General features: G+C 36.5%; 1 protein-coding gene across 1 annotated transcript in view; it reads right to left on the reverse strand.

Moving 5' to 3' along the window:
- The window catches only part of LOC106176155 (fibrocystin-L-like), a 62,513-nt gene extending 38,069 nt beyond the window's left edge, over positions 1 to 24,444 (reverse strand). Inside the window, exons 1-16 of the mRNA XM_087016804.1 lie at positions 24,242 to 24,444; positions 8,479 to 8,562; positions 7,834 to 7,957; positions 7,341 to 7,437; positions 6,732 to 6,789; positions 6,382 to 6,469; positions 5,704 to 5,760; positions 4,922 to 4,989; positions 4,423 to 4,462; positions 4,040 to 4,110; positions 3,456 to 3,569; positions 2,789 to 2,875; positions 1,931 to 2,071; positions 1,408 to 1,532; positions 961 to 1,052; positions 152 to 311 (exon numbers count right to left, since the gene is read on the reverse strand). Of these exons, the coding sequence (XP_086872930.1) occupies positions 152 to 311; positions 961 to 1,052; positions 1,408 to 1,532; positions 1,931 to 2,071; positions 2,789 to 2,875; positions 3,456 to 3,569; positions 4,040 to 4,110; positions 4,423 to 4,462; positions 4,922 to 4,989; positions 5,704 to 5,760; positions 6,382 to 6,469; positions 6,732 to 6,789; positions 7,341 to 7,437; positions 7,834 to 7,957; positions 8,479 to 8,562; positions 24,242 to 24,314 (1,479 nt within the window). The 5' untranslated portion in view covers positions 24,315 to 24,444. The remainder of the gene's footprint in view (positions 1 to 151; positions 312 to 960; positions 1,053 to 1,407; positions 1,533 to 1,930; positions 2,072 to 2,788; positions 2,876 to 3,455; positions 3,570 to 4,039; positions 4,111 to 4,422; positions 4,463 to 4,921; positions 4,990 to 5,703; positions 5,761 to 6,381; positions 6,470 to 6,731; positions 6,790 to 7,340; positions 7,438 to 7,833; positions 7,958 to 8,478; positions 8,563 to 24,241) is intronic.
- Between the last annotated feature and the right edge of the window lie 2,406 nt (positions 24,445 to 26,850).

The following is a 26,850-nucleotide window of genomic DNA, read 5'->3' on the forward strand; positions in this document are numbered from 1 at the left end:
AATTAGCAACTCCTGATTTCAACAAAGATTTTCATATACGTATATACATTTTCACAGATGTTGACACTCTAACAAATATATACAGTCACACACACACACACACGTCACATGCTTGCACGCACGCACAGAGAGTGAGAGAGACTGAAACTACCTGTTTCTCAGGTTCATGTGCAGACCTCAGTTGGAAGGTCTGTTTTTCTTGCAGGGCCTGGAAGGTTTCCTCATCAGTGTGACTTGACATATTCATCCTGACAGCCACTCTCAGTCTTGCCAATTTAGAGTATTCTCCAACTACCGCTGCTATGTAGTACCTATAACATACAGAAGCCATACCAGTAGTTACCATGCCAAGTGTGTTATCATGAACTATGGGGGCAAGAGAAGAGGTCTGAGCTATATTAAATTCAGTAGTTTAGGTATATTTCTACCATTTTTAGTCATACAAATAGCAGTACATATTTAGTTTGCATTCTCAACATCTGTTGAATTTCTGAATCATACATATAACTAAGCCCTAATAAAGTAATGGAACCGACACCACCTAGTTTTCAGTTGCCAAGAATTATTTTCTTCCTTTTTTTCTATCCTGAGTATATATACATTTCAATACATGTATATTCATGTTTCACATCTACATTGTTTAAGATCAAATAAATAAGTACATTGTGTGAAAGCTAATTTCAGATAAGAATTTTGTAATGACTAATAATTAAAATTTTGGGTCTGACAGTACTAAGGGCACATTCCCAAATGAAACTATCATTCTGCCTAGATTGTTCCAAATCTCGCTGAATACAATCAGATTAAGTGAATGACACACCTTCTCAAAAAACAGCTACCTAGGGCGTGAATGCTTTTGTGTGCGTTTGGTCATGATCTAATCAAAGTAAAAAGGCTTTCAGAGGCCGAGAACACAAAAAAAGTTAATAACTTCTCCAGCAAAATACTCAATGCACTTACGACTGTCCAGCCTCTAAGGTGACCTCGCTGGACACTTGGGTAGGGTAGGTGTCATATCCCTTGGCCCCTCCTTCACAAGATGCAATCAGAACCTAGAACCAATCAGGAAGACGTCATCTAATTTTGAATTTTGCAAATCACCTTCCTGTATGCCTTAAACTGATAGTATGTTCTTCCTTCTTTTTTTTTTTTGTCATGATGATCAAAATTTGAAATTTCCAAGATACCAGTGTTTTGCGCAATTTTCTAGTTCTTAACAGTCATACAGTGTAACTATACAGACAACAAGTTATGGAAATACTGGACATGGAAAAGAAATTTTGATAGAAGAGAGGTGAAATTCCAGTGACTTAATTCTGAAATTCAGGTATGTTAAAAGTACACCTCACTAAAAATAGTACTGTTCCACTTTTCAGCTCTTTTACGCTTTTTACCCAGTATACTTACTGCATCTGCAGGGTCAGCGGAGGTGCTGAGCCAGAGATAGGATTTGTCATTTCCACGGAGATAAAATGTGTACCCTGCTGTCTTTGGTGGGACGAAAAAGCCTTTGATGCGGCGGATGAAGTTGTCTGAAAAAAATGGTGCTCAATATATCATTCAGGTGAACTGAGATGAGAATTGAGTCAACTTTTTACCTTTTAAAAATTATTTTTATGTGCCTAACATATACCATTTTGTAATACCATACACATGAAAATGCAATCCAAAAATTTTAGCCAGAACCATTATTCATTATTAAGTGGCTAGTGGCTCATTATGTATATATGCTGTGTGTGTGTGTGTGTGTGTGTGTGTGTGTGTGTGTGTGTGTGCACACACATACGTGTGTATGTTCATGTGTGAGCATACATGAATGCCTGCACGTGTGTGCTTGGGTATGTGAGTGTCTGTATGTGTGTGTGTGCATGTTTGTGTGTGCATGCGCGCACGTGTGTGTGTGTGTGTTAATAAAAGTAAACAATCATACCTTCTGTGTCGTCTTCAAACTGAAAGTCGTCTGTCCAGATAATACTATCAGGTGTCGTGGTAAAGTTGATTGCTTCTTTGGAATTGTGGATCTCGCCATTGGATTTGCCACTCCAGTGTTCCATATTTAGACCACGATTCCCTGGGGAAAAATTAATTACATTAAAGTATGTGTAACAGTTGCTGTCTATTGTTACAATTCCAACTTTATAAATGTTCGAAGTTATGCCATAAGTCTGAGTCAAGTTAAGATTCAGGCCATGATTATAGTACTATGTAAAACAAGAACATTATTAGTTTTTTTTAATCTTTTTCTTTGATATTGCTGAGACCTAGCCATGACTAAGATACTTCATATAATTATCAATTCCAAAAGGAAGCAAATATTATGCTGTGTGTATAAGTGGGGGGTACGCACCCTTTCAAATACAGAAATTAGATGCTTATATATGGAATTTGTAATAGGTCCAATGTTTCCTCTTTGTCTTATAAACTGCATCAGGAAAAGGCTGTCATGAACTAATTGTCACTGTTAATTGTCAACAGACACGGAATGAAATGTCAGAGATCTCCCTGTTTGAGAAAGATGACCAGGAGGCTGAACAGTGTGATTTTTATCATTTCTTTATTTTCATTTCTTTCCTTATTTTATTTTTTATTCTTAAATTGAAATTATACCCTTTAGTTGACCCATGTAGAGAAATGGTGAAATGGACAACTAGATCAAATTTTGAATTAGTACCAAATTTTTCCATCCAAAAGGGTTGTTGTCCAACCCCCTGAACCCGCCCCAACCCTCACCCCCTGGCCCCACCCCCACCCACAATCCCAGCTTGTGCAGTCTGCAGTTTCCCCTTACCTGGGTAAGCTGGTCTTTGAGGCTGTTCAGGGGGTGTCACGCAGAGAAAACTGCCACTTCCAAACAGCAACTGGGCACAGGGAGAATCTGCAATCAAGATGAATGTTGAAAGATAAATGAAACTCATGATAAAAATATACCATATGTCACTTAAATAAAAATACCCATTTTTTGTCTCATGACTCACCATAATGCCGTACTTGTAATCTACCCATTTTGTAAGTAATTGGATAAGTCAACTAGTTGGTACAAAGGAAACATTTTATCTGGATGGTGGTCCCATGCCTTGAATTTAATGCTACATATCACTGATGTGTTTCCTCCACAGTAAGGGTAAAGAGAATGCCTGTGGCCAGTCTGAATCAACTGTGATCTATTGTATTACACACTACTGTAATCCATATGTAGTAGAAAATGGCATATGAAAAAAGGACCCTCCTTTTATTCTTTGTCTGAACTGAATGTATGTCTATGCCACATTTTACAAGACTAAACATAAGGTTATTACACAATTAAAATAAATTAAAAACTTGCCTTAATAAACACTCACTTAATAAACATATTTTCAGAAAAAAATTAATAAAAATCTAAAATTTAATTAAAAATAAATCACCGAGCACAAAATGAATTTCATTAATTTAAATGAAAAATTGCAGTAAGGACCCACCTCCAATCTGTATCCTGGGTGGGGTGTCACCTGCTCCAGTCAGGTAGTCACCATCCACCCGAAGGTACAGTCCTCCCTCAGTGCTCCCCGTGTTGGCTGACAGGTTCCGGATGACTGAGAATAAAGTGTTCAGTGATGTATAGTTGGTTTAAAATTTTAAGAAAATCAATTATTTAAAAAACTGAACTATATAGTGATGGGTGGTTCATTTCGACTGGGAGAATTGTGAATTTAAAGATACTGTAGTTATTAAGTAATACATTCAAAAAATTGGAATATTTCTATAGAGTGGTAATAACACAACTGAAAAGCAAACTACCTTATAGTACTATTCTTTACTGTAAAGCACCAAAATGCTACACAGAAATGTGTTTTTTAATGATTCAAAAATTATGTATCTGAAAATTTGATAATTTTTCCTGATTGAAATGATCAAGCCATTATCGTACATGTTCATGTGCACACACACACACACACACACACACACACACACACACACACAGACAGAAAACAAAATAACTAATTCTGGTACATTTGTACATACCAACACCCACAAAAACACACATTCTGGCTAAAAGATTTACCTGCGTATGTTTGAATCAAATACAGGTTATCACTTCCTGACACCTTGATTAAGTTAGGTGCTGTGTATGAACTAAAACAAAAATATTTTTATCATTTGTGACATATATATATATATATATATATATATATATATATATATATATATATATATATATATATATATTGGCTCAAGCAAGTTTATTTTATTTTATTTTTCACATTTATTACAAAATGAAAAAAAGTCACTTGAAATTCTTGAAAACATATTTATACAGTTAATTCCTGCTATTTTGTAATGACAATTTACAACTCTAATAATAAATGTTGTATAAATTAGTGAATCTTCTTGGACTCTCTTGTTGCAAATAAATATAAAGGTAAACTTCAGATTTTTACAACTTACTTTCCATAGATAGAGACATAGTACATGACTCTTAAATCCCCTAAAAAGAACAATGTTTTTTAATTAACAATGGTTTTTTTAATGCAAAAAAAAATTCTCATTCTTCTTTTCTTTCTTGGTTTATTCAGTAAGTGCAGCACCGACAAAACTAACTACCAAACAAATTTTTTACCTGCCCATTTTTGATCTAATACATTAAACAAACATTGGAGAGTCCTAACATATTTTTGTCAAAAACAATAATAACCACTCTCACTTTTTGATAATAGTTAATAAGATTAACCTATAAATTTAAATGACTAGTTAATGACATCACTTAAAAATTAGGGAATTTTTTTCATACAGTTAGATTAATTATTGTCACAAGATATACTCCATAAAAAGGTATTAGATCAATAGCACTCCCTCCTTAAGGCCTGGAACAATCAATCATGTTTTATTTTTCTTTTTTTGACACAATAAATTAAACCATTGCGCTTCTAAAGAGAAAAGTTCTTACCAATGTAACCTCCCTGCATCTTACATTTGAAGCAGCCATAATCATCTTCATTGACATTTAAGCCATACCTGTATTTGTCAGATAAAAAATATAACTGGTTATAATTAATTTAGTTTTTGAACAAATATCTTCCATTTAACAGAAAAATTGTTTTTAATTTCATTCTATATTGATATTATCATTAAGTTTTCATTTCATCGTCTTTCTTCTTTTTCATCTTCTCATCAAAATTTTTGTTCTCATTCTTATTATTTGAAAATGTAAATAAATTTTTCTTTCAGCCAACTATGCAGTTAAAACAATACTTTTAACACCAAGCTGGTTTACTCTTGGCTGTGTGGTTTCTTCACTTCTACTTGGCACATCTTGTACACATGCAAGGCCAGCTGTTACTATTAAGTCTTAGGATTAAAGGGATAATAACTCTTCGTTTCGGTCAAAAAATGAATTTTCCTGGAGTAAACAACAATTTTCCCATTCTTACCAATGGTTAATGAATCCATTTTTACATTCAAAGTTAGTTCCTGGTTTTTTCCAAAAAGTTCGGTTTTTTGTTAAAATCTCTTAAGAGATTTTAACAGAGTATAGCCATCAATGGAGGTCACGTGGTCTAGCTCAGATATCACAAGCTCAGATATCAGAATAATAGTTATAACTGCCCTTTTCGTGGTAAAACAGAATATATTATATTTCTATGAGATATTCACATTGTTTTTATTGTGAAATATAGATCTCATACGAAGAGTTATTATCCCTTTAATCTTAAAAATATTTCATCTTACGCTTCAGTTGTTGCCGGGTCCACCAACTCACAAGTGTCATCTGAACTCAGTGTTGCACTGATAAAAATAAAAAAATAAACTCACAATCAAAATATGTATAAAATCATTATATTCAAAATTAGCATGATACATTAATGTAGTTACCCTAAAATTGATCATTTCACTTGAGCACAATACGAATTATTTATACCTCTGTGTATGATTATAAAACAGGTTTCCAATAAAAAGCAGTGATCATAAAAAGAGTAAACCTAACCATAACAATGGTTAAACTGTTTTCTTTGTTTAATATTTTATCTGTTCTTTACATTAGTTTTCCAACACAGCCACTTGTTTTATTGTACGCCAAACACGCATATACAACAGACTTAAGACTATGTTGCACCAGTTACCATGGAAATGATGCAACTTTCAACATGGCAGCCAGACCATACAATTGAATCCTGAACAATCATTTTTTTTTCTACAACAAGAATATTGGATCATACATTCTTGATGATGTATGTAGGCATATTACTACGGACACCTGAACGTACAGCCAGCTAAAAATGAACGAGAAAATATTTGGCTTTCAGAACTTTTTAGCCTGGACAAATAATTGTGAACATTTATGAAGGCTAAGTTAAAACTGATACTTTTGGGTTATATTTTAACTTGGGTTATTTCAACTTTTCTTACTTTCTCAATACTGGGTTGCCATCTCCTTCGATATTGCTACTTCCACTGCTATTGGTCCTCACCATTCCACATATCTCCAACAACATGCCTGAAAATGAAATGTTTAATAATGATGAACAATAGGGAAAAGCCCGAAAGTGTGTGTGTGTGTGTGTGTGTGTGTGTGTGTGTGTGTGAGAGAGAGAGAGAGAGAGAGAGAGAGAGAGAGAAAGTGTGTGTGTGTGTGTTTGTGTGTGTGTGTGTGTGTGCAGGAGAGAGAGAGGGAGAGAGAGAAAGTGTGTGTGTTTATCCTTCTGTGTGTGTGTGTATGTGTATGTGCATGCGAGCAGAAGAAAGAGAGAGAGACTCACCAGGTGGTCCTGTCGTAGCATTCAATTTATCGATGTTTGGAGTTGCCCAATCATCAATCTAAAAGGAATGGAAAAGATTTAGCATTAATTTAAAAATTCTCTGCAGAACCTTCAATTACATAGTATTCTTGTATAATCATATGACGAAATTTTTGGATGCTTTATCAGCAGTGTTGATGACGTCTTAAGCTATATGTCCTGTTTGTCAACTACCAGTACGTATATATAAATATAGGCCAAATTTTAGTTTATCCTTCTGAAACCAAGATCCCCAATTCGACTGCACGTGAAAATATCACATTTTTTTTTCACTCCACAGCTTCTAATAAAACTTTTCATACAACTTAGGAATGAGTATACCACTTAACTATTTTTTTCTGGAAAGTGCTTGATGTTGATATTTACAAAGAAGTATAAAGGAAGATGGCCGCTGGTTTTAATTACTGACCAGTCATTTTAAACTAAATCAAAAAATTAATCAAAGGTCAAATTCAAGTTCAGAAAGGAAAAGATACTGTATATGGTTCGTGAGTACAAAAAAATCACTATTTTCCCGGTAAAAATCCATTTGGCGAGAAAACCCTATGGAGTTTCCCTTTAAAGACTCACTTCAACTGTGCAAGGTCTTCCAACACACTGAAACTTGGTGCCGTCACAGCCGGTGACACTAAAGGAGTAGTCGCCCGGCAACATAGTCTCCAAACCCCTAGAATACACACCAATGATTACTATATTATCTGCTTTTTTCTTCCTATTTCTTTTACTATATTTCTGTTTTTTCTTAATTAATCTATATTTATTTATTAATGTTTTTTTATCAATTTGATAGTACTTATTATTATTATTATCCATTTTAATTTTTTTAAATTTTGACATGAAAACCTGCCAGGATATTTCAAAGCCAAATAGTCTACCCCACCTTGAGTTAAGAAAAAGTCCGATTCCATTAATTTACACAGATAAGCCTCTCCCTACATCTTGAACCACTTACGTCAGGCTTACCCTGATCTGTACAATGAAATGGAGGATGGACTCTCTGCCACATGATCCCTCAGTTTCGTCACAACCGGTATATACTATAAACTCTGACGGGAGCACTTACCTGTAAGTGACACTGATGGAGGCAGCTGAACTCCCAGCGGTGTCCACAAACAGGGGATAGGTGACCTGTACATCACTCCTGATTAACTTCACGTCATAGCCGTTAGCATTCAGGCACTCGTTGTCTGGAAGAATGAAAAGAGAAGTCATATACGTGACGTCACTTCCGTAAAATATGACGTCACTGCTTAACTGCGTAACTTGGGGAAAGAAGAGGTAGAGAATAAATCATTCTGATCTTTTTTTTTTTTGCTCCACTAATGCGTTTTCGTGTTAATCAGAAATTATTAAATCATTGCCTGTGTAATGGTATCCAACTAACACACCTTCTTCAAAACGACGAGGTGAATCTTGGGAACACGGTGCCCCCCCCTCCCTCCCAAGCTTCAGGAGTAACCTTTCTCCCCCCCCCCTCCACGCCCCTCCCCCCCCCCCCCCCCAAAAAAAAAAAAAAAAGAAAGAAAAGAAAGAAAGAAAGACTAACAGCAGTACAACAAACAAATTAAACAGGATAAAGATTGAGCCATTTTTCAGGTACCCAATCATTACATATAATCTGTGCTCGTCTACAGGGGTACTAATTGCATTCTTTTTGACATTTAATTTATTCAGCCCGACATAAACAAGGATAAATGAAGGAACTCACCAAACGTGCCGAACAGGTAAAACTTGGTCCCTCCTCTCTTGCTGCCATACTTAGGCTTGACTCTAGTTACAGTGCTTCCATCCACTGAAATGTAACATATCAAAGAATTAGTCCCAGTTTTCTGCTGACTGTTTTATTATTTTTTTTATGGTTTCCTGCGATATAAAAAGAATAAAGCGACCAACGGTTTTGTGATGATATGAATAAAAAGGGAGTTATGAACTATTTCAAGTGCCTGTGTTTAAGTTATAACACTAGGCCAATTGTTTGGTTCTTTGTAATAATGCCAGAGTCTGTCAGTAAAAATAAGGGGGGTGAAGGTATAAAAGTATCACGGAAACTTGTGTGATTTATCGAGATGATTTTGTGTTTTTCATATTTAAAGGGATGAATTTTTTTTTTTTTTTTTTTTTTTTTTTTTTTTTTTTTGCGGAGAAAGTGCCATTTAACGGATTTTCCCGGGGTAAACGACAATTTCCCCATATTTTTCAATGTTTAATGAATTCGTTCCGACATTCAAAGTAAGTCTATTGTTTTCTTTTTTTAAGTGTGATTTGTAATAATCTCTTGAATTTATTATATTTCTGTGTTGTTTACAATTTTTTTTATTTTCATTTATTTATTAATTTTTTTTTTTTATGGAATTTTTAATTTAATATGAAGAGTTGCTATCCCTTTAAAAACTGATAAGCCGATCAACGTGAAAACCAAACGCGTATCTCCATTTTCTTCCTCACAATAAAACCAATGCGCACGTTCATCTCATTATACTTTTTAAGGTACCATGTTTTTCATTTATTACACACATATAATTTAAGTCTTAATAACATTATATTTGATTATTCAGAAATGCTTTTAAGTGCACTGTAGGTCGATTACCACATGTACTGCGCAAGTATCGTAAAACGTGATAGAATTGTGTCTCAGTGGAGAATTTCGCGATAAATCACCCCTTCAACTACAAAGAGAACCAATTTCGTGTATTTGAATAATGAACGTGTGCTTGGATACACGCGCTCGCAATTGAATACATCTAAACGAAAAATTGTCTCTTCTTTAAAACTTTAATTTCGGCAAGAGAACATTTTGCATGCTTTTTTGTCATTTTTTTTTCTTTTAGCCTGAGGTTAAGGGTCTCAACAAAAGGGATGAAAAGATAGTTTATACAGAGTAAATTTAACTAGTGTAACCAAATATTTTGTACTTTGGTTTCCACAACAAATTCCCCTGGCAAAATTAACGATTTGTATAGAACAGCAGCTGGGGCGAATGAGTCAAATAAAAGAATAATAGTTATTAACAAAAAAACTACTCGTCCATGCTTGAGATAATGAGGTTATTTCTTATGTAACATTGTAAGCACCGAGTTAATATTTTCAAAGTCATATTTCGCTGTACGTTCATGAACGCAAAATCATGTGCGTACGTGAGTGTGCGCGTGAACATCAGCGTGCGCGTCTGTGTCTGTGTGTACACGTTGCAAGTAAATCAATTCAAAATATGCTCAGACAAAATCCTCTAATGAAAATAAAAGTTTTTTTCTGAAATGGTTTAATTTATTTTTTTAATCTACATCTAGTTTCAAAGGTCAAGGATCCAGATGGCAGCGAAACGAAGACCCCGTTAACAAACGCACCGTGCCGTGTCCTTGTGCATCGATTCATAAATGCGAAACAACAAATATCAACAAAAGCTACCGAAGCGTTTATGCTTTGAATAGTTCATGCATGCGATAGGCATATGTTCTTCAGTGACCCGTTCTATATTTGTGTGGTCAACCACATCTCTTTTAAAGATTAAAGAAGAAATTTCCCGGCGTCGTGAAGAAAAAAACACGTCCCCGCCTTGACATGTTGCCCCGGCATGTTGCTGGTAGAGAGATTTATTGACACAAACTCGCATCAAAGTTGACGGAAACAATATGTTTTTTTAAAAAAAGGTGTTACCCGGCTTGACCTGACAGGTGCGACGAAAGTAGCCAGTGTACTGATCAATCAAATCAATCAAAGAAAACAGTTAAAAGAAAAGAAAAGAGATTCAGTATATCGAGATGTTCTTTATGTCGGCCGTGTGCGACGAAATTCAGCGCGCTGTAGGTCGGTCCGAAGGTCAGGTCCTATATAAGAAATTTTTGACCCCTTTTCCCCTTGGAACGGGAGCAGAAAGGGCGTTGAGTACATACATACACTGGTACTTTTTTTGCCATTGTTATCATGCAGGACTTGTTAATAATCTTTTTGTGTTGATAGTATAAGCTTTTGAGAGTGATCTGAAGTTTTGGTAAATTTCTTTTACTACTGATGCTGACATATGCAAATATGATATTTGGTGTATCTTATCTTAGTCACACAATACTACGATATTTATTCATCAAAAAGGTTTTTATCCCAAAAGTTCTCGTTGCTTTCAAAGTAAAGTGACTTCAACTATATATGCTGAAATAAACTGCATTGAAATTTCAGCTATCTGGTATAACACCCCGAAAAGCCTTTCCTTCTCTTCTCTCCTTCTTTCTCTCTCTCTCTCTCTCTCTCTCTCTCTCTCTCTTTTTTATCCTAGGATTGCACCGAGCGACATCTTTGCTATAAAACTAATTTCGGTCATTTTTAAGGGTTTCCTTACACAGTCCACCGTTCTGATTTAATCTGCATCTACTCAGTATTTTGTTAAACAACAAAATAATATGTAAGCACGATATATTACAATAAAAATAACATAAGGAAAATAAGGAAAGTTTAAGTTACTGGTCATTTGACATTACAACAATAGCATATTATACAAAAGCAGACTGAAATCAAACAAACTTTAAACACAGTTATGGTTACCAAAAGTCATTCTTTCACTGAAAGAAAAAGAATTATGGTTACCTTTCGTTTACAATGGACATACATTTCGAGTACAACCTTGCTAAACAATGGAGAGGAAATGGACCTTTATTTTGGATTTTATAACTCAACTTTCAAGATTCCGTACGCGTGTACGTGCGCTTAAACTTGATCTTTCTTTCGAACTCTGTAACAATTAACAGTGAGCGTAGAGGAAAGAATAAGCAACAAATTGATTGATCACTTCAAGACATTGCACACTGAATAGAAATTGGCTAAAATTTTCCCTGCAAGCAGACGACACTATTATAGGCTGTTGGCTTTCCCGATTATTTTGCTTCTTGAATCAATCTGATTTTCACAAAGATCATTTATTAAAAGGATAGAAAAGCATTTTAATATCACAAGATCGCGAACAAAATATCCTCAGCAAAAAATAATCCGAAAATTTGTCTAAACTTTTAGATCACAACTGTAGTCTTGTTCGTATCTTATTGATCAGTAGGAGTCAAACTAAATGAAATATTGCGACTGTTTTATAACCAGAAAGACTTAACGAATGCTTTAGCTCAATGCTTACTTTTTAAATCGCTTTATTTTCAGTTTAAGTAAACCAAACCTTTGGTCTGAAAGTTTAGACTTTTTGGGGGGCTAAGGTTCTATTGCAAAAACGTTAATGGCCCGAGTAAAAATTCGCTTCGCTTTGAGTTCGGATGAATGAACTTTGCGGCTAGGCAAGCGCATGGTATCAAAGTACACAAACACTAAGGAAAGAAAAGACAGTGCGTACGCAACATTTTACCTCAAGAGCCGTTTGTAGTTCCAGAATTCCGGACAGGCCCTGCGCAATGAATGTTGTATTGTATATGAGTTGCATAACTGTTGAATAGATTTTCACTGAAGGCATTGACTCAGGTCCAGTATTCGGACATACGAACTCATATCGCCGACTTGCCTGCTACTTGAATTACCCTATTATTTCTTATTTCATTTTAATTGTTTTATTCTATTACAATCATAACTGTTATCATTATTATTATCATTAAAATTAAAATCATTATCTATTTTAGTCCGATTTTTGTGCACTGTAAATTACGACTAGTCCTGCTATAGAGTTTAAAGCAACATTACTCTACGTCAATTCAACAACTCTACATAAAAGCGTAAAAAAACGTGAACAATAGTATTATGATAGTTAGAATTAAGGCTAAGAAGCATGCCTTGTCGTTTTTCACAAACAACCACAGGGTTAAAAAACCCTCGGCGCGTAAAAAAACCCCAAAACCACAGGGGTGCTAAGTTCCCCATGTTGACATTGCAGACTTATACAAAGGGTTAAAATGTTTTTATTAACACTGGGAGAAATGTTGCACACCTGAACGGCGATCCAATTAACCGTGGAGAGTTAAAAAGATCGATTGCCTAGACGGGTTAGCGTCGCTGCGCACAAGGTCGTGTCAGTGTTCTAGAAGGCCACATATTCATGAATGACTTATGGAAAAAAACAAAATGTTATGGAAAGAGCAGTGAAATGAAAATTTCCGTCAAATGTATCCCGTTTAAAAGAACGTCAGTTTCAGATTGTCTACAAAAGTTTGAATCGCACTTTCAATGCAGCAATACAATGCCTGGCGCATGTTTACATGTAAGTTGCTTAGTGCTGCAGACGATTACTTGTTGTTAGGGGCATCATTTCAGTCCGCAGACAATTTAGAGAAAAAAATGTCCCTTTTTTCATTCCATACAGTCGGTTGGTTAGAAAATAAAGACGAATCCCAACGTTAGTCTCAAAACATGTCCGCCTTTATCATGCAATGAGGTTCAAAGATATCAAAAATCAAAATCAAAACAAAGTCCTCAAGCACTCCATATGTTGCTCTGACCTTTTGCAATTCACCAAGCTGTTGCAATTATGTAAAATAATAATAATATTGATCAGTTGCTACGACTACGACCGAGTATTTTGGACATAGCATTCCAATTTGCTTTCTTATAATTTCAATTCTGCAAGATTTCTTTTATTAGTAATAACAATGGAATATAGTTGTTTCCTATCCCAGAAGAAAATCTATTGTAAGGATACCAGGGAAGCATTTGGACCACCCCTCTCTCTCTCCCTCCCTTTCTCTCTCCATCCTACTCTCTGCCTCTCTACCTTTCTCTCTCCATCCCCATCCCTTCCTCTCTTCCCATTCTCCCTTCCAACTATAAACCTAACAAACAGGTAGAGTTTCAGCCTATCCATTTCTCTCTCCCTCCCTCCCTCTCTCTCTCTCTCTCTCTCTCTCTCATTCTTTATTTGTCTCCCTCTCAAATTCCTACGTTCTTCAACCAGAAATGATTGTTCGAGGTTATCAGAACGTAAGAAGAAATTATCGATGTTTTCTCGCACGCGATCTTCACATTTACCGTCTCTGACTTCTGTTAATAAGGACAATTTGTTTTCAAATGTACCTAAAATCTCCAAGCAACATCCGTCATAACAACGTTATATACTATTACAAAATTTTAGAAAGAAGTTTAATCCGTCGACATCTGATGATTGATACTGCAGGAACATAATAAGGTGAACAAAAACTACAACGTGAAGATCCACCACGAGCCATTCCTCAAGTCATACAAAAATATCATACAATAGTTGTTGATTTAGAGAATACCACAAATAAAACTTGTTGTCAAGCCCCCCCCCCCTCTCTCTCTCTCTCTCTCTCTCATGTTTTTATTAAAGCTAGGAGTCGATTTGGAAATGATAACGTTTGACTCCTTCTGTCACATGGATTTACCGAGAGACCTGCAAAAGTAAAAAAGAAAAAAAGGACAAAAGTGAAAAAAAACATCCCTAATTGCTCACACGACCTGGGTTGGGCCATATTTTGCAAGTCATGGATCCTATTGTGATGGCATTTTCAGTAGCACGTTTAACTTGCTGAAAATGATTCGCAAATGATTCAGCGGGCGCCGAGAAAATTGTTTTAAAGTGCGTTCTAAAATACCTGTAACGCGTGTTGTACATTTTCGCCGTCGATGCGTGATATGTCAGTTTGACAGATGCACTTTATCTGTACATAAGTTTTTTTTCGGAAAACCCAATACTGCATTTTTTACGAAAAACCTCATACGACATCTATTTTAAGAAAGTAACAAAACCCATTCGCCCCCGAATACATGTATGTATTTTTCATCAAAACCTTATGCTTATCTATGAACATGCAGATAATTTTGCAAACTCGCTCTTCAAGACGTGATAAAACTCCGACTGGGAATGTTTTTCCCTTTTTTATTTTTTATTTATTTATTTATTTATTTATTATCATTATTATTATTGGTGACTAAGGAAACCCGTCTGAAGATGACAAACATTGTCAATGTCAAACTATGTCCTTGTTTGTAATTGGAAACCACCCTTCAAGGACAATATCATAAGTGATATTGAGAACGATCAAAGAAAAGCCAAGATGTGAAAGGTTAGAACTCGTAGCGTAGGACGCTTTTTTAGTTTACTGGAGACACTTTTCTAAGGATGGGTTTCAGATATGATCAACAATACCGCGGTCATATTTACTTGACACTTTTATTTGTATACCATCTGTCAAGGACACCTCTATCATTTATTTTGCGAACAAATGGAGAAAATGGGAGGTGAGAAAAGTCGGAGCTCGTAGTGTAGGGTGCTTTTTACGTAATGGTGACATATTTCCCAAAGAAAGTGTTTCAATACAGCGAGCACTTCGGTGGTCAAAGTTAACTTGGGTTATCTAAAATTGCATATTACTCTGCAATGACTCAATCATCAATAATTTTGTCAAGGATAAGAGATAAAGCAAGGTGAAAAAAGGTCAGAGCTCGTAGGAGAGCGGTCTTCGGGTCGGCATCTGGGAGTTTGTTTCTGAAAAGCCGTTTTAATACATCGGGCAATATTCCTGTCAAAGTGAACTCGTGCATATATGTTTCACTCCATATCATTCATCAATGACGCACTAATAAGTCATTTTGCCAACAATCAGAGAGAAAGCAGACGAGAAAAGTGTGAAAACTTATATATTTCAGAAAGTTAGACATTTTCGCTCTGCACAAATTTAACAAAAGTTGTGTCAAACGGTGGAACATTTGATATCTTTATAACGGCGTCTGTTGAGTGCTGCATTGTTGTGATCACAATTCTGCTGGTTGCAGATACATTGAAAGGTGTGAATAATAGAACTGCTTAGGTTTCTGCTATAGAAATTTCTATTGTGCTGTATGTCATTTTATTTACGACTTTTTTTATGTCAAATAGGTGATCGACAGATGCTGTTATAGAACTAGCTTTTAGTCTGCAAAACACACGGTTTCGTGTTTTTTTTTTTAATTCTTTTTCATAGAATGCGTTAAGTTTAGGTATTGGTAAAACGTTAACGCGTATGTGCTTTTTTTCAAATGATATTTTGTTTAAGAAGCATTTCGCTTGCATGTATAAAAACGCACGCGTGCATGCATCCACCTTTTGCTTTCCTCTCCCTCTACTTACACTACTGCCTAATTAAATAGATAAATGCGGGATAACAAATTACTTGATGGGCAACCTCCAGATTAGGCCTCCAACGAATCAGTTTGCAAGATAGCCCTTGGGGCAACACTCACACCTTGCAAATGGTGTCGTTTCAGAACAAATATTTCAAGCTTTTGGCCCTAGGCCTTCTATGGGGATTTTAAAAAATTGATTTTTTTTTTTCAAATCCCTGAAAAAGGCCCAGAGGCCGAAAGCTTGGATAGGATATTACATCTCTTTAGTAGATTTTCATAGATGCATCATGTTGATAACTTGTTCTTTTATTAAAGATCAATACGGTGATTCATTATTCATCTTCAAAGCGAACAAATATTTCAACACCGAGGGTGCGTTTACAGCAGTTTTCTCTGTATCATTAACGTATAACCTATCCAAAACTGTCTATAAAAGTACAATGACCTATCTGCAACTTCGTTTTTGTCGAGTTTACATTCCTCATTTATAACCTCCGTAGTGAAATTTTCCAGTCTCCAAAAACAAAACCTTGACTAAAAACGTAGACACTTTGAATAAAACAAATGGTTGATAGATCGTCATCCTGTGAGCGGTTTTAGATACTATGCTATATTTCGGTATATGAAGTATTGAAACACCCAGAAATAAAGTTTTACTAAATATCGGAGTAACGCTCACTGTGTAACTTTAATGAGAAGTGATACGTGCATTATTAAAATTATTAACACCTATTCATTATCTTTGTTATGAAGACACATTAGGCGCCAGTGACGTCATTGTGACGTATCTTGCCACGGCTGAACATGTCGTTGTTATGATTTTATGGATTGATATCTTAACGACGTGATCGCTCACTTCAATTTCCAATCAAACCTTTGATAAAGTGATTCTTGAATTAAAAGAAAACTGAAACTGTTACGGAGCACTCCTCCCCCCTTTTTTTTAACATAATCGAGGCGTAGTATCGGAAGGTCCCTTGTATTGCTGACAATTCATATTCGTTTCAATTACCTAGACAGACGCCAAAATTAACTGCCCAAATTTTAATAATAATTCTAAACTTTGCCCACTCTTCCTCTACTCCCGCTTCGACCGTTCACGCTGAATGGTAGATGGTACATCCATGACCCGGTAAGATAATAAAACTACGACATCTTGAGGAACGATCGTTCCGAAACCGAGCACTGGACAATTAGTGATGTAGGCCTATATGTATATGAATAACAGAGCATTTAGGGTTTCTCTAAATTTAAAAAAAAAGGGTTTGTATTAGAAGTTACATATCAGATACGGAGTGTAACTTGACTTGATACTCGTTTTTCTTCTCAATTAGCTTTGTTCCGACTCCATGACTTATCGCACAAAACATCAACATTAAGTTCTATGCAATGTGATACAGGATACAGGAAAGATGATATTAAAAATTAGAAATTGGAGAGCTAGCTATTCGGGTCAGTTTAGCAAACAATAGCCCAAGCCGCCTTATCATGAAAGCATAATCCCCCTTGATACTGGAGTTCATAATTACGACATTCTCGTACCCACTGCGGTAACTTAGATGTCGTCACGTTGCCGTAAAATGTTACCACATGAAAAGAACTTCTGCTTCATGATTGCTTAACGTTGAAGAGAAAATGGAAAAATGTTGAACTACGGTATAATTAAATGCTCACAAGGTCGATGGGATCAGTTTATTTTGTGATCAATCAGGCATTCAATGCTCATATTATGGACAGATAGTAATTTTTATTTCATTTAGCATCATATTAGGCCCATAGACTCTGGGTTTAAATTCAACTTAAAGAACCATATATCCAGGCATTATAAATAGAAAAATTCAAATAAGTAAAACAATGTCACTTTCTAAAAATATTCTCCGCTCTGCTAAAAATCATTATGCCTCTTTCAATCTGCGAGAGAGAAAAGGCATTTCGTTGACGGCGACAGCATTTTCTATTAAACATTCCAGATCCAATCTTTGTTTCCCCTAATTTATTACGGAAACTAATACCCCAAGATTTGATACGAGTGTTTGTGTGCCCAGGGTTTGGTAGGGTGGTAATGTAAATAAACATAAGTAACCCTATCCGCAAACATAAGATAGATAGAAGCGATCTTGAGCCGCGGTGAACATTAGGACTACGCGTGGGTAGGCTATCTATGTCATCGAGTAGGCCTATGACAAGACAGCTATGAGGATTGGTGACGGGGCATTCTATTAGACCTACAAATCTCGGATGTTATATCAATTAAAATGCTAAATGAAGATATTAAGAAAACAAATTATGCGGAAACTTCTTATGTATGAAAAATATATCTGAAACCTTTGCATTTTTTATGCTAAAGTTTCTGTACTTTTTCCGTTCCATTCATTATATTCAACCCGAGATTTTGCTACCTTTCAAATGCAACATGTGAATTGGCAGTGCGGCTGTTGAAGAGGCCTATATTAAAGGAACTTTTATTAATTCGTTTGGAAAGAACGGGTCCTTGTCCTGTTCAAAAATATAAGACGGCTTACGATTTCATAGCATAGGCTACACAAAACACTGGACCCATTGACGCTTCTGAATCTGAGAGAAAATTCGCTCAGCAAATTCCTAACAATACGTCTTTATATGATTGTTATTTATTACTCAGTTTACCGCCATTTCGTCCGTTTAGATGTTCCATGCGGATCAAATTTCTTGATCGGTGTTTATTTTGCTTTTATCATCGCAAATACTAAATATGTTTTCAGAAAATAAAAATCACAAGTCCGGGCACTGAGAACAGGTAAGGTTGTAATGCAGGTAAACGAAAATAAAGGGAAAGTCAAAGGTGCTTGCGCACTGGAGATGTCATTGCTCTGTGATTGAGGATGTGCGAATTCTTACATGGGAAAATATACTTATTGGTGCTCCATTATATTAAAAGCATCCCAGACTTGATAATAATAAGCGAATCGCTGAAATTACAAAGTTTTCCTTGTGCATTTATATTTAATGCATGGAATTTTTTCATCTGTATACTTGTTTTAGAATACATTTGTTTACTTCACGCATGTTCGCGGAAAGTTGTAATAGTTTTAATAACCTCTTTTATGATGATATCACTACATTTATTCTCTGCTATCATATTCATGTTACTATTCGAGTAACGGCGTTCAGAAAGCAGAAATAACGCCCTGAGACCGTAAATGGAACTTGGGCGCCAGTAATCAATCTGTCGTTTTTTTAAATTGAAAAGAAAAAAACACCACCACCTCTTCAAATCATTTCGCTCACTGGAGCCTTGCAAACTTGAGTGGCTTATCCTTACAGAGGTCGCCATTGTTAATCCTCACGCACTCTTGGACAAGTGCGCATCTTCTATTGTACGACATTTTATCACGATGCTCTCTGCGATCGATAGCACGAGCAAAATAGATTGGCGTCGTTTCTTGTATCAATGTTGCCAGGCAACGCGACAACAAATTACATTGATTTGTCGTAATAATTGCAATTTCTGTCAAGGTTTCTATGGATAGAGCGAAGGTGAAATCGACCACGTGAATGGTTGTGTTGACAGCTGAGAATTATAACGATTTAATTTGTACTTGTTCGGGAAACTTTTCGAGCGTGGAGCGCAATACAATCCTTAAAAAACTTTGGGAGTTCTAAAAGTAGCAGCAGAAATAATTAGGCAAGTTCCGCCACAGACAGAACGTCTCTTTTCTCTCCCAAAGTCAAACATAATAAACAAATAAATAAATGCTCCCAATTCCTTCTTAAGTTACCTTAACTACTGTGCATTTTTAAAAATTATTATTATTATTATTATTATTTTGGAAACGGTTTGCCATGTTATTATTTCTTTCTTGTTTATATTATTGCATATACAGTATTTAGTCATTGAAATCAATTTAAATGAGAGCGATCGGATCCGTATGACCCGAAGAAAACCGCATGACCCTTCCGAGCTCTAGGCCAAACTGAACCATTGACCAAATAAATAACTGTGATCAGGTAAATTAATAATATTGATCAGTTGCCATGACTACAATCCAGTATTATGGATACGGCATTCAGTGAAGATTTAACGCTTCAGATTTTAATTCTGAAATATTCTATTATGAATTATTCCAGCGTGATCTTTGTTATCAAATTAACTGTAGTCTTTCTGGTTATGCTTCTTCGCCATTGGTTATGAACATCCCGGGCAAAGAACGGACCAGGACCACCCATTTTGAAACACGCACGCACGCACGTGCATGCAAACGCATGCGCACATCAGTAAAGGCTGCCCAGTCCTGGTCTGCGCTGTTTCGTGTCCTAACATTACCTATGACGTCATGTCCAATTAACCGGTTTCTTATATATCTTTAATGAAGCGGAGCGATTGAATCAAATCGGATAGAGGAAAAGAATAGGCAAATATTTCAATATTGTGCGAATCTTTGACGTAAATCGTACACGAGCATCGCAGGTCAGGGGACGTTGTAAGTTCGCGGTTGTTTCACAAAGGGCAAAGTATCACTGGTCGCCTGCCTCAACTCGCAAGAAAAACAATCAGATATATACTTGTCTCTTCAACCATTTTACATCTGAAATTCATTATGAGGGATATGTTTTTTTTCCTTTTCAGGAATAAAAAACTGATCGGCATGCGCCTTGCAAATCAATTGCTAAATTTCATTTGAAGCGTTTGAAAAGACGGACAAACTTTAAATTATGCCATTGCTCAGCTTCAGTTACTTGTTTAAGTTTATCAGCTACTTTCGTCATCGTTCCTTTAAAAACTATTTGAGCCCCACGCGGGTACTCGCATTAAACATCTTCTTTTAAATGCGTTTTCTTTTTTTTTTCTTCCATGTATCAAATGGCAGTAAATATTTTGAAGAAAACAAATCCCGTAGCGGCATTACGTGTGAACTGATTGTTGGATTTAAAAAAAGCTAAATAAATCTAAGAAGGATACGCAAAAAAGAGGATAAATGACTATGATTTGCATCTACATGTACATTATATAGTAGTCTTTATAATCATATCCTTTCATTAATAAGAATTCTATAACATTATGAAAAAATATATTTTTGAACAAGGACTGTTGGCTTAACAATGTAATTACTACATGCATTTTCTCGGTCATGGTTAGCGACAACCGCCATACCTAACAAGATAAATCAATACATTTGAAGGCAGTCGCTTGTACAAAACGTGATGCATCCGTTTTCGTAATTACACGCGGCTCTTTGCAGTCGGAGTTTGCGTTATTTTGGGAACGGTCAAATACGTTCTACTTATATGCCCTGGTCTTAGTAACCACCGGTAAAGTAAGCGCAAAAGCCGTGCATAAGTTACACAGAATTAGGGATGAAGAATCGGTAAATACACGACAAAGTCTGTACTACAAAGGAGATGACACGCTAAGAACATAACTATCAAGGGTGTTTTTCAACATCACTTTCTCACCTATCGCGCTCCGTCAACACGGACAGATAATATTGGCCACTCTATTAAAGAGTGATTGACTTTTCTGTATTAAATGTCTTCCTGACAAACCATTAGTTTAAAAGGGAGTATTTGTTGATAAACATATTATTAAACAAGCATGCAAAGACCTGACCATGCTGGATCAGAGTGCGCACGTACCGTAAGATTAAGCCACTGGCAATCATCGGATTAACCCAAATAAAATCATTAGAATATGTGTTCTAATATTAAAAGCTTGGTAAGCGATTTCATTCTTTCGAACTTGGACGAAGAAAACGTTTTATTCGTCCAAGTTTTGAACGAGGCAGAGAGAGATGAAGCCAATTATCCCTTTTCTGTCTATTTGTTCATTGAATTACTCTTGACTAGTGACTAAAGTCGTATTTAAACGTTGTCTCGTTATTTGGAGCGGCCTCAAGTTCAAGCCGCTGCTTAAGTACGCATCCACGAACGATTTCTTTTTTTGCAAGGGGGATCACTTGTCTGCATCTTTGTATTATAACAAAGACGGAGTAATTTGTTAGCTGATACGTCGAAAATAACGTACTTGAAGTATTTTTTATTGGAGGTCTTCTTTGTGTCTATGACGTGTTCATTACAGGTGCGCTCACTACACCTGTGTTTAACGCGTATCGTGTAGCATAGCGTACCTTCCTCACAATATGCATCTAGGTGCTCACCTTGCACTACAATGGGCGCATACGTTTTTTTTTTTTTTTTTTTTTCTATAGTAAATGAAACGATGACCGGTCACAGAGTGTTTAAACTTACCAGTGGTCACTACCGATACCATCTCTACATGACCCATACCGTTAGTAAGCCAAGTTAGTAGTCAACAAATGTGTGCGCGCGTGTGTATGTGTTCGCATGACGGGGTTGTAGAACGACGTAATTGGAAATTCTATACTGTTGTACATGCAGCGATAGGTTTAGAAGCAGTATGTATTGGTAAAATCTTCGTCAGGGGCGGATCCAGAGATATTTTCTGACAGTCTTCCAATTTATCTTTGTTAATTCGTCCTCAATTTTTGACCGTCTTCCGACAGAAAATATTACATACCCGTCAATGTAAACTTTAAAATCTGACCGTCTTCCAGAAGACCCAGAAGACGGCCTAAATCCGCCCCTGTTCGTGATTCCTAGTTGTCTCTGGTGATATGCTAACTTAAGTGAATCAAAATCCAACGTCGTTAAATAATCTTCAAGTGAATTGGCAAAATATTCTGTGTGTGCGTGCGGATGTGGGTATATGCGTGCGCGCGCACGCGCGTGTGTGTGTGTGAGGGAGAGAAAGGGAGAGAGGCGCAAACAAATAAAGTTTCGAGAGGCAATCTCTATCTTGTCGACGGGAAGATAACTCCATGTCATACCACATACTCGATGTCAGAAACATCTGATTATTTTCTGTATCAAAATGCCGTCCACTCTAAACTGCTGCCGGCGTATTATGTTGGCAAACTAAACTCAGGTTGGCAAAGTAAGCACCAGTTGATAGATCGTTATACGGAGGTCAGCTCAGACAAAGATAAAGCTTACTATCTACAGGACGCAGGACTATCCCTTTTTTTAAAAAAAAGATAGCGTCACATTTACTTATATCAATGACCACAAGTGAAAAACTATACAAATGTAAGACGTGTCTTCATATTTAAGTCCCTTTTCATGTAAATAGTGAAGTTCTGCACTAAAGAATGGCTCTTCGTGGCAAAACGTGCATGCATTGTCATCGATTTTTTTAGTAGGAGCACCTGGAAAAGCAACAATTCATTGAATTCATTTGGTTTCTACAGTCCACCACCCGTAAAGCGATAGGTGATTTACTGTCCTGATTGCCAAGAAAATGTGATTACATAAAAAAAAAACGCAATTCATGTTTATTATTGCTCCGATGTCAGCAACTCGTCTTGAATTTGATATCGTTTAGTTGTTTAAGTATGTAATGCCACAGAGCGTTAAACAGTGAACAGTTCTTGAAGCGAAATAAATTGAAACTCTACCGCGAGCGCGCCCGTACTTTGACATGTGACAAACATTTACATGTCATTTTTTAATATCACATGGGAGAAAAGTTCTTTTAGTTTTCTTTTTGATAAGTTTTCTACGGATACTTGCCCTCTTATCTAATCAAGCATGGGCATTTCAGTTGGAACGGAGGCAGCTGCCATGACTGCAAGCTGATAAAATGTCGAGTTATCGGACATAATTTCATACTCAGCAAAGGCGATGTTTTCAGCAGATGTGAATTCACTCTCATCCATGCTCTATCAACTGTGTAGTGTGTTTAAAACAAAATTCATATATAAGAAAGGAAGAGAGAAGGATTGGGAAGAAAACGCAATACGACAAGATATTAAACGAAGATATCTCTTCTTACACACGTTTTACAAATATAAGATTTGGAGCTTTTTTTTGCTTTGATAAAGTGAACCTGAGAAAAAAAAGACATCACTCGACATGTTAATTATTAACATTTTTCCTTTTTGTCGGCCTATCACTTGATCTTGCAGATAAGATCACATAATCAATCACCACCACACCCGTAAAAAGCTGCAAAGGTCACTCCAGGCCACTGTTTTTCGTTATTTCTTCCTTTTAATATTTCGCTTTTTTTTTTGTCACCTTCACGTTTTGCCGCGCACTTCACTTCTCCATTCACAAGGCATGCATAGTATCAACGCCTCCAATTTTTAGTGAGCCTGTCACGCGAAGGACAACATTAACACTATCAGTTTCAATGTTCTACAGTCATCCAAAGGTGGCTGCAAAAGACTGCTGGCAAATGTGAAAGTTTTGACACCTGTTATTTTGATATATTTCCGGCTTATTTTTTTGTAACCGCTCTTTTTTCGGCTATAGGCCTATGTTTTGGATGTCAATAATCGAAAAGTCTAGAACACCAAAGTCGGGATTAGCAACCATTAATTATAATGACACGCGAACGGAAAACATCCAACATTGTTACTAATGATTTATCTACCTACCTCCATCAGCTAACAGCACGAGAGACACAGCGAAAGCATACAGCAGGAGAGCAAAGCGTTGTTGACCGACCATAGCGTCAACGGCTATCTGTAGGATGAGGTCACAATGTAGCGAAGTCTATTTAAACTATCGTTAAGCAAACCTTTGACCTTGCGCACGACGGCACAATGCACCTTTGCTATTGTAGAGCCGTATGCCCATTTGAATCTTTTGTGCACCTCTATGGCCAATATAAGCTAGGGTTTTTTTACGTGGTGTGCCAAAAATTCTAGAACACTTGGTACAGTTAGGCGCAAAATCAATTGCGAACCTTCGGATTCCGCTTCTTGCACGGTAATAGCACAAAATCAATCACTAGTTTGATCCGGGTTTGCATGGTCGCGCAGCTTTTAAATGTGCAGCATTCAATATAGAGGTCGGGAAATAAGGAAATTATTTAGAATTTACGCGTAAATGATGAAATGCACGTAATTTACACTCGTGACGAAACAAACGTTTTTAACCAAATATATGCAAAATGAAAAGAGTCGAATTAAGGAAAACGTGGTTCACAAACATCATTGTTTTACTTAATTGTAAAGCTATAAAGGGCTTATAAATTATTCTGCAAAACAATCCAAATTAACAACATTTCTGAAACCCCTGTTGTGGTGACGTCACAATGTCAGTGAATGTTTGATCAATAGGTAAACCTTTGAGTTTAATTTTAAGTATACAAAAATACTGTATTTAAAAAATGACAAATGCCCTCTAGGCTCTTTGCCGAGGCAGGTGGGTCGATTACAAAGAAAGTAAATAGACTGTTTACAGAGTAATGTTTTATGAAAAAATAAGTTACTGTAACACGTACAAATGCCCTTTTGTGCGAAAGTTGCAGACAGGTGTTGAAAAGAAAGTTGGCTCGTTATTTACAAAGAGTTCGGTGCACGCTGCGGTTTGACATTGAGATAGAGTCTGCGCTCATTAGATGCAACTTTTGGAACTAGCTAAAACCGCAATTGAAGAGGGTGGGGATTGGAAGGAGGGGTAGGAAAAAAGATTAGGGTGGATTTTAACAATGCGGGTTTCACGACCTGAGTTTCAGGTCTGTTCAAAACGCTTCTGTTAGCGTTAACCAAACCCGTGCTCGACTGCACTGGACAGCTACATTCCCCTATAGCTTGCATGGCTTAAAACCTCATCTGGAAAGAGTAAATCCCCTGTTTTCAACGGGCTTCCGATCACTCAGAGAACAAATTTTGGTCCACTCTCACAAATGTCACAAAAGAAGATGATGCGATATTTAATATAAAGTACATTAACACTGGTGCAAGCGTTTGATGTTGATTATCAAATATTATCAAAGCTATTTAAGGAGGGGAGAGTGAGTAAAATCTGTTCTCTAAGCAGGGATAACAGAAGCTTAAGGTGCTATTGTAAAGGAAATCCCTTTCTCTGAATAACGGTGTCCTATTCTACCTATCATTGCTATGTTTCTTCACTTTTGCCTTTTGTACGAAGAAAGAGTTAGATAGAATAAAACGGAAGGTCAGGCACAGGCGAGAAAAAAATGTCTCAGAACGTATTAATAATTTTTCTACCTTACACAGTGGGACAGCCGCAGCCTTGACTTTATTAAAATACAAGTAAACACAATTAAAACTTTTGAAATAATATTGGTAATCCACAACAACCGCACATGACGTAAGCGCCATTGTATTCAGTGTGCTTGTGTTAGACTTTCGGGTCATCAACAACACGATAATCTCCTTCATTTTTGAAGGTGGCTTTCTTTCCGTATTTCATGTTGACTCACACTGAATGTCCTATTAGATTTTATGGATCAATGATTGTTAACCCAATTATTGATTACCTACAAATATTATTGGTATTAAATTGTCATCAGTGGCGGATTAAGGCGGGTGTCAGGGGGGTCCTGACCCCCTCCTTTCGTTTTCTGAAACAATCACACCAATGGTCCCCTCTTGAAATTAGAATTTTGACTTGCTGAATCATAGTTTTAAACCGTACCAAATGGCACCGTTCGCCCTCTAAAATACCAATTTTTTTCGGGCCCCGAACCCCACGCCAAGGGGTTAGGCGTGAGGGTCGGCTTCGCGTCCGCGGACCCTCCCCCTCCCCTTCAAATAATCCTGTATCCGCCCCTGTGTCATCATGGATGCTCTGACAAGCCAGTGACTCGATGGAAATATACCCTGTACTAAGGCCATAGACTGATTTCACAAATATGTCTCTGACCAATTTTATTTTTTACATTTTTCTCAACTGTTCAGCGAGAATTTTTTGCGTGCAATGAATGTCATCATTCAGCTAAAGAGAAGTGGAGCTGTGTTGTACGTTTGGACGGAGGGGTAGATAGGAATAACACGGGACCATGGTCTTTTTATTCCATTTTCCTTTTTTCTAGCGCATCTTAAACATTTTTTGGAACTCTGGTTCAAAATTATAACACATTCCCTAAGTATAGGTCACATGGCCACCGACCGCACTTGTTATCTCTTTCAAACAGTTATGTAGCTCACTAATAACTGAACATTCTGTAGGGAATTTTAAATAATTGGCATTGGCGAAGATACAACATTGAGACATCATGTTGTACCAGAGGCCG

Source organism: Lingula anatina, chromosome 7 (assembly GCF_051362555.1).
Source record: "Lingula anatina isolate TDL-2025a chromosome 7, LinAna3.0, whole genome shotgun sequence".
In the NCBI taxonomy this organism is placed as follows: domain Eukaryota; kingdom Metazoa; phylum Brachiopoda; class Lingulata; order Lingulida; family Lingulidae; genus Lingula; species Lingula anatina.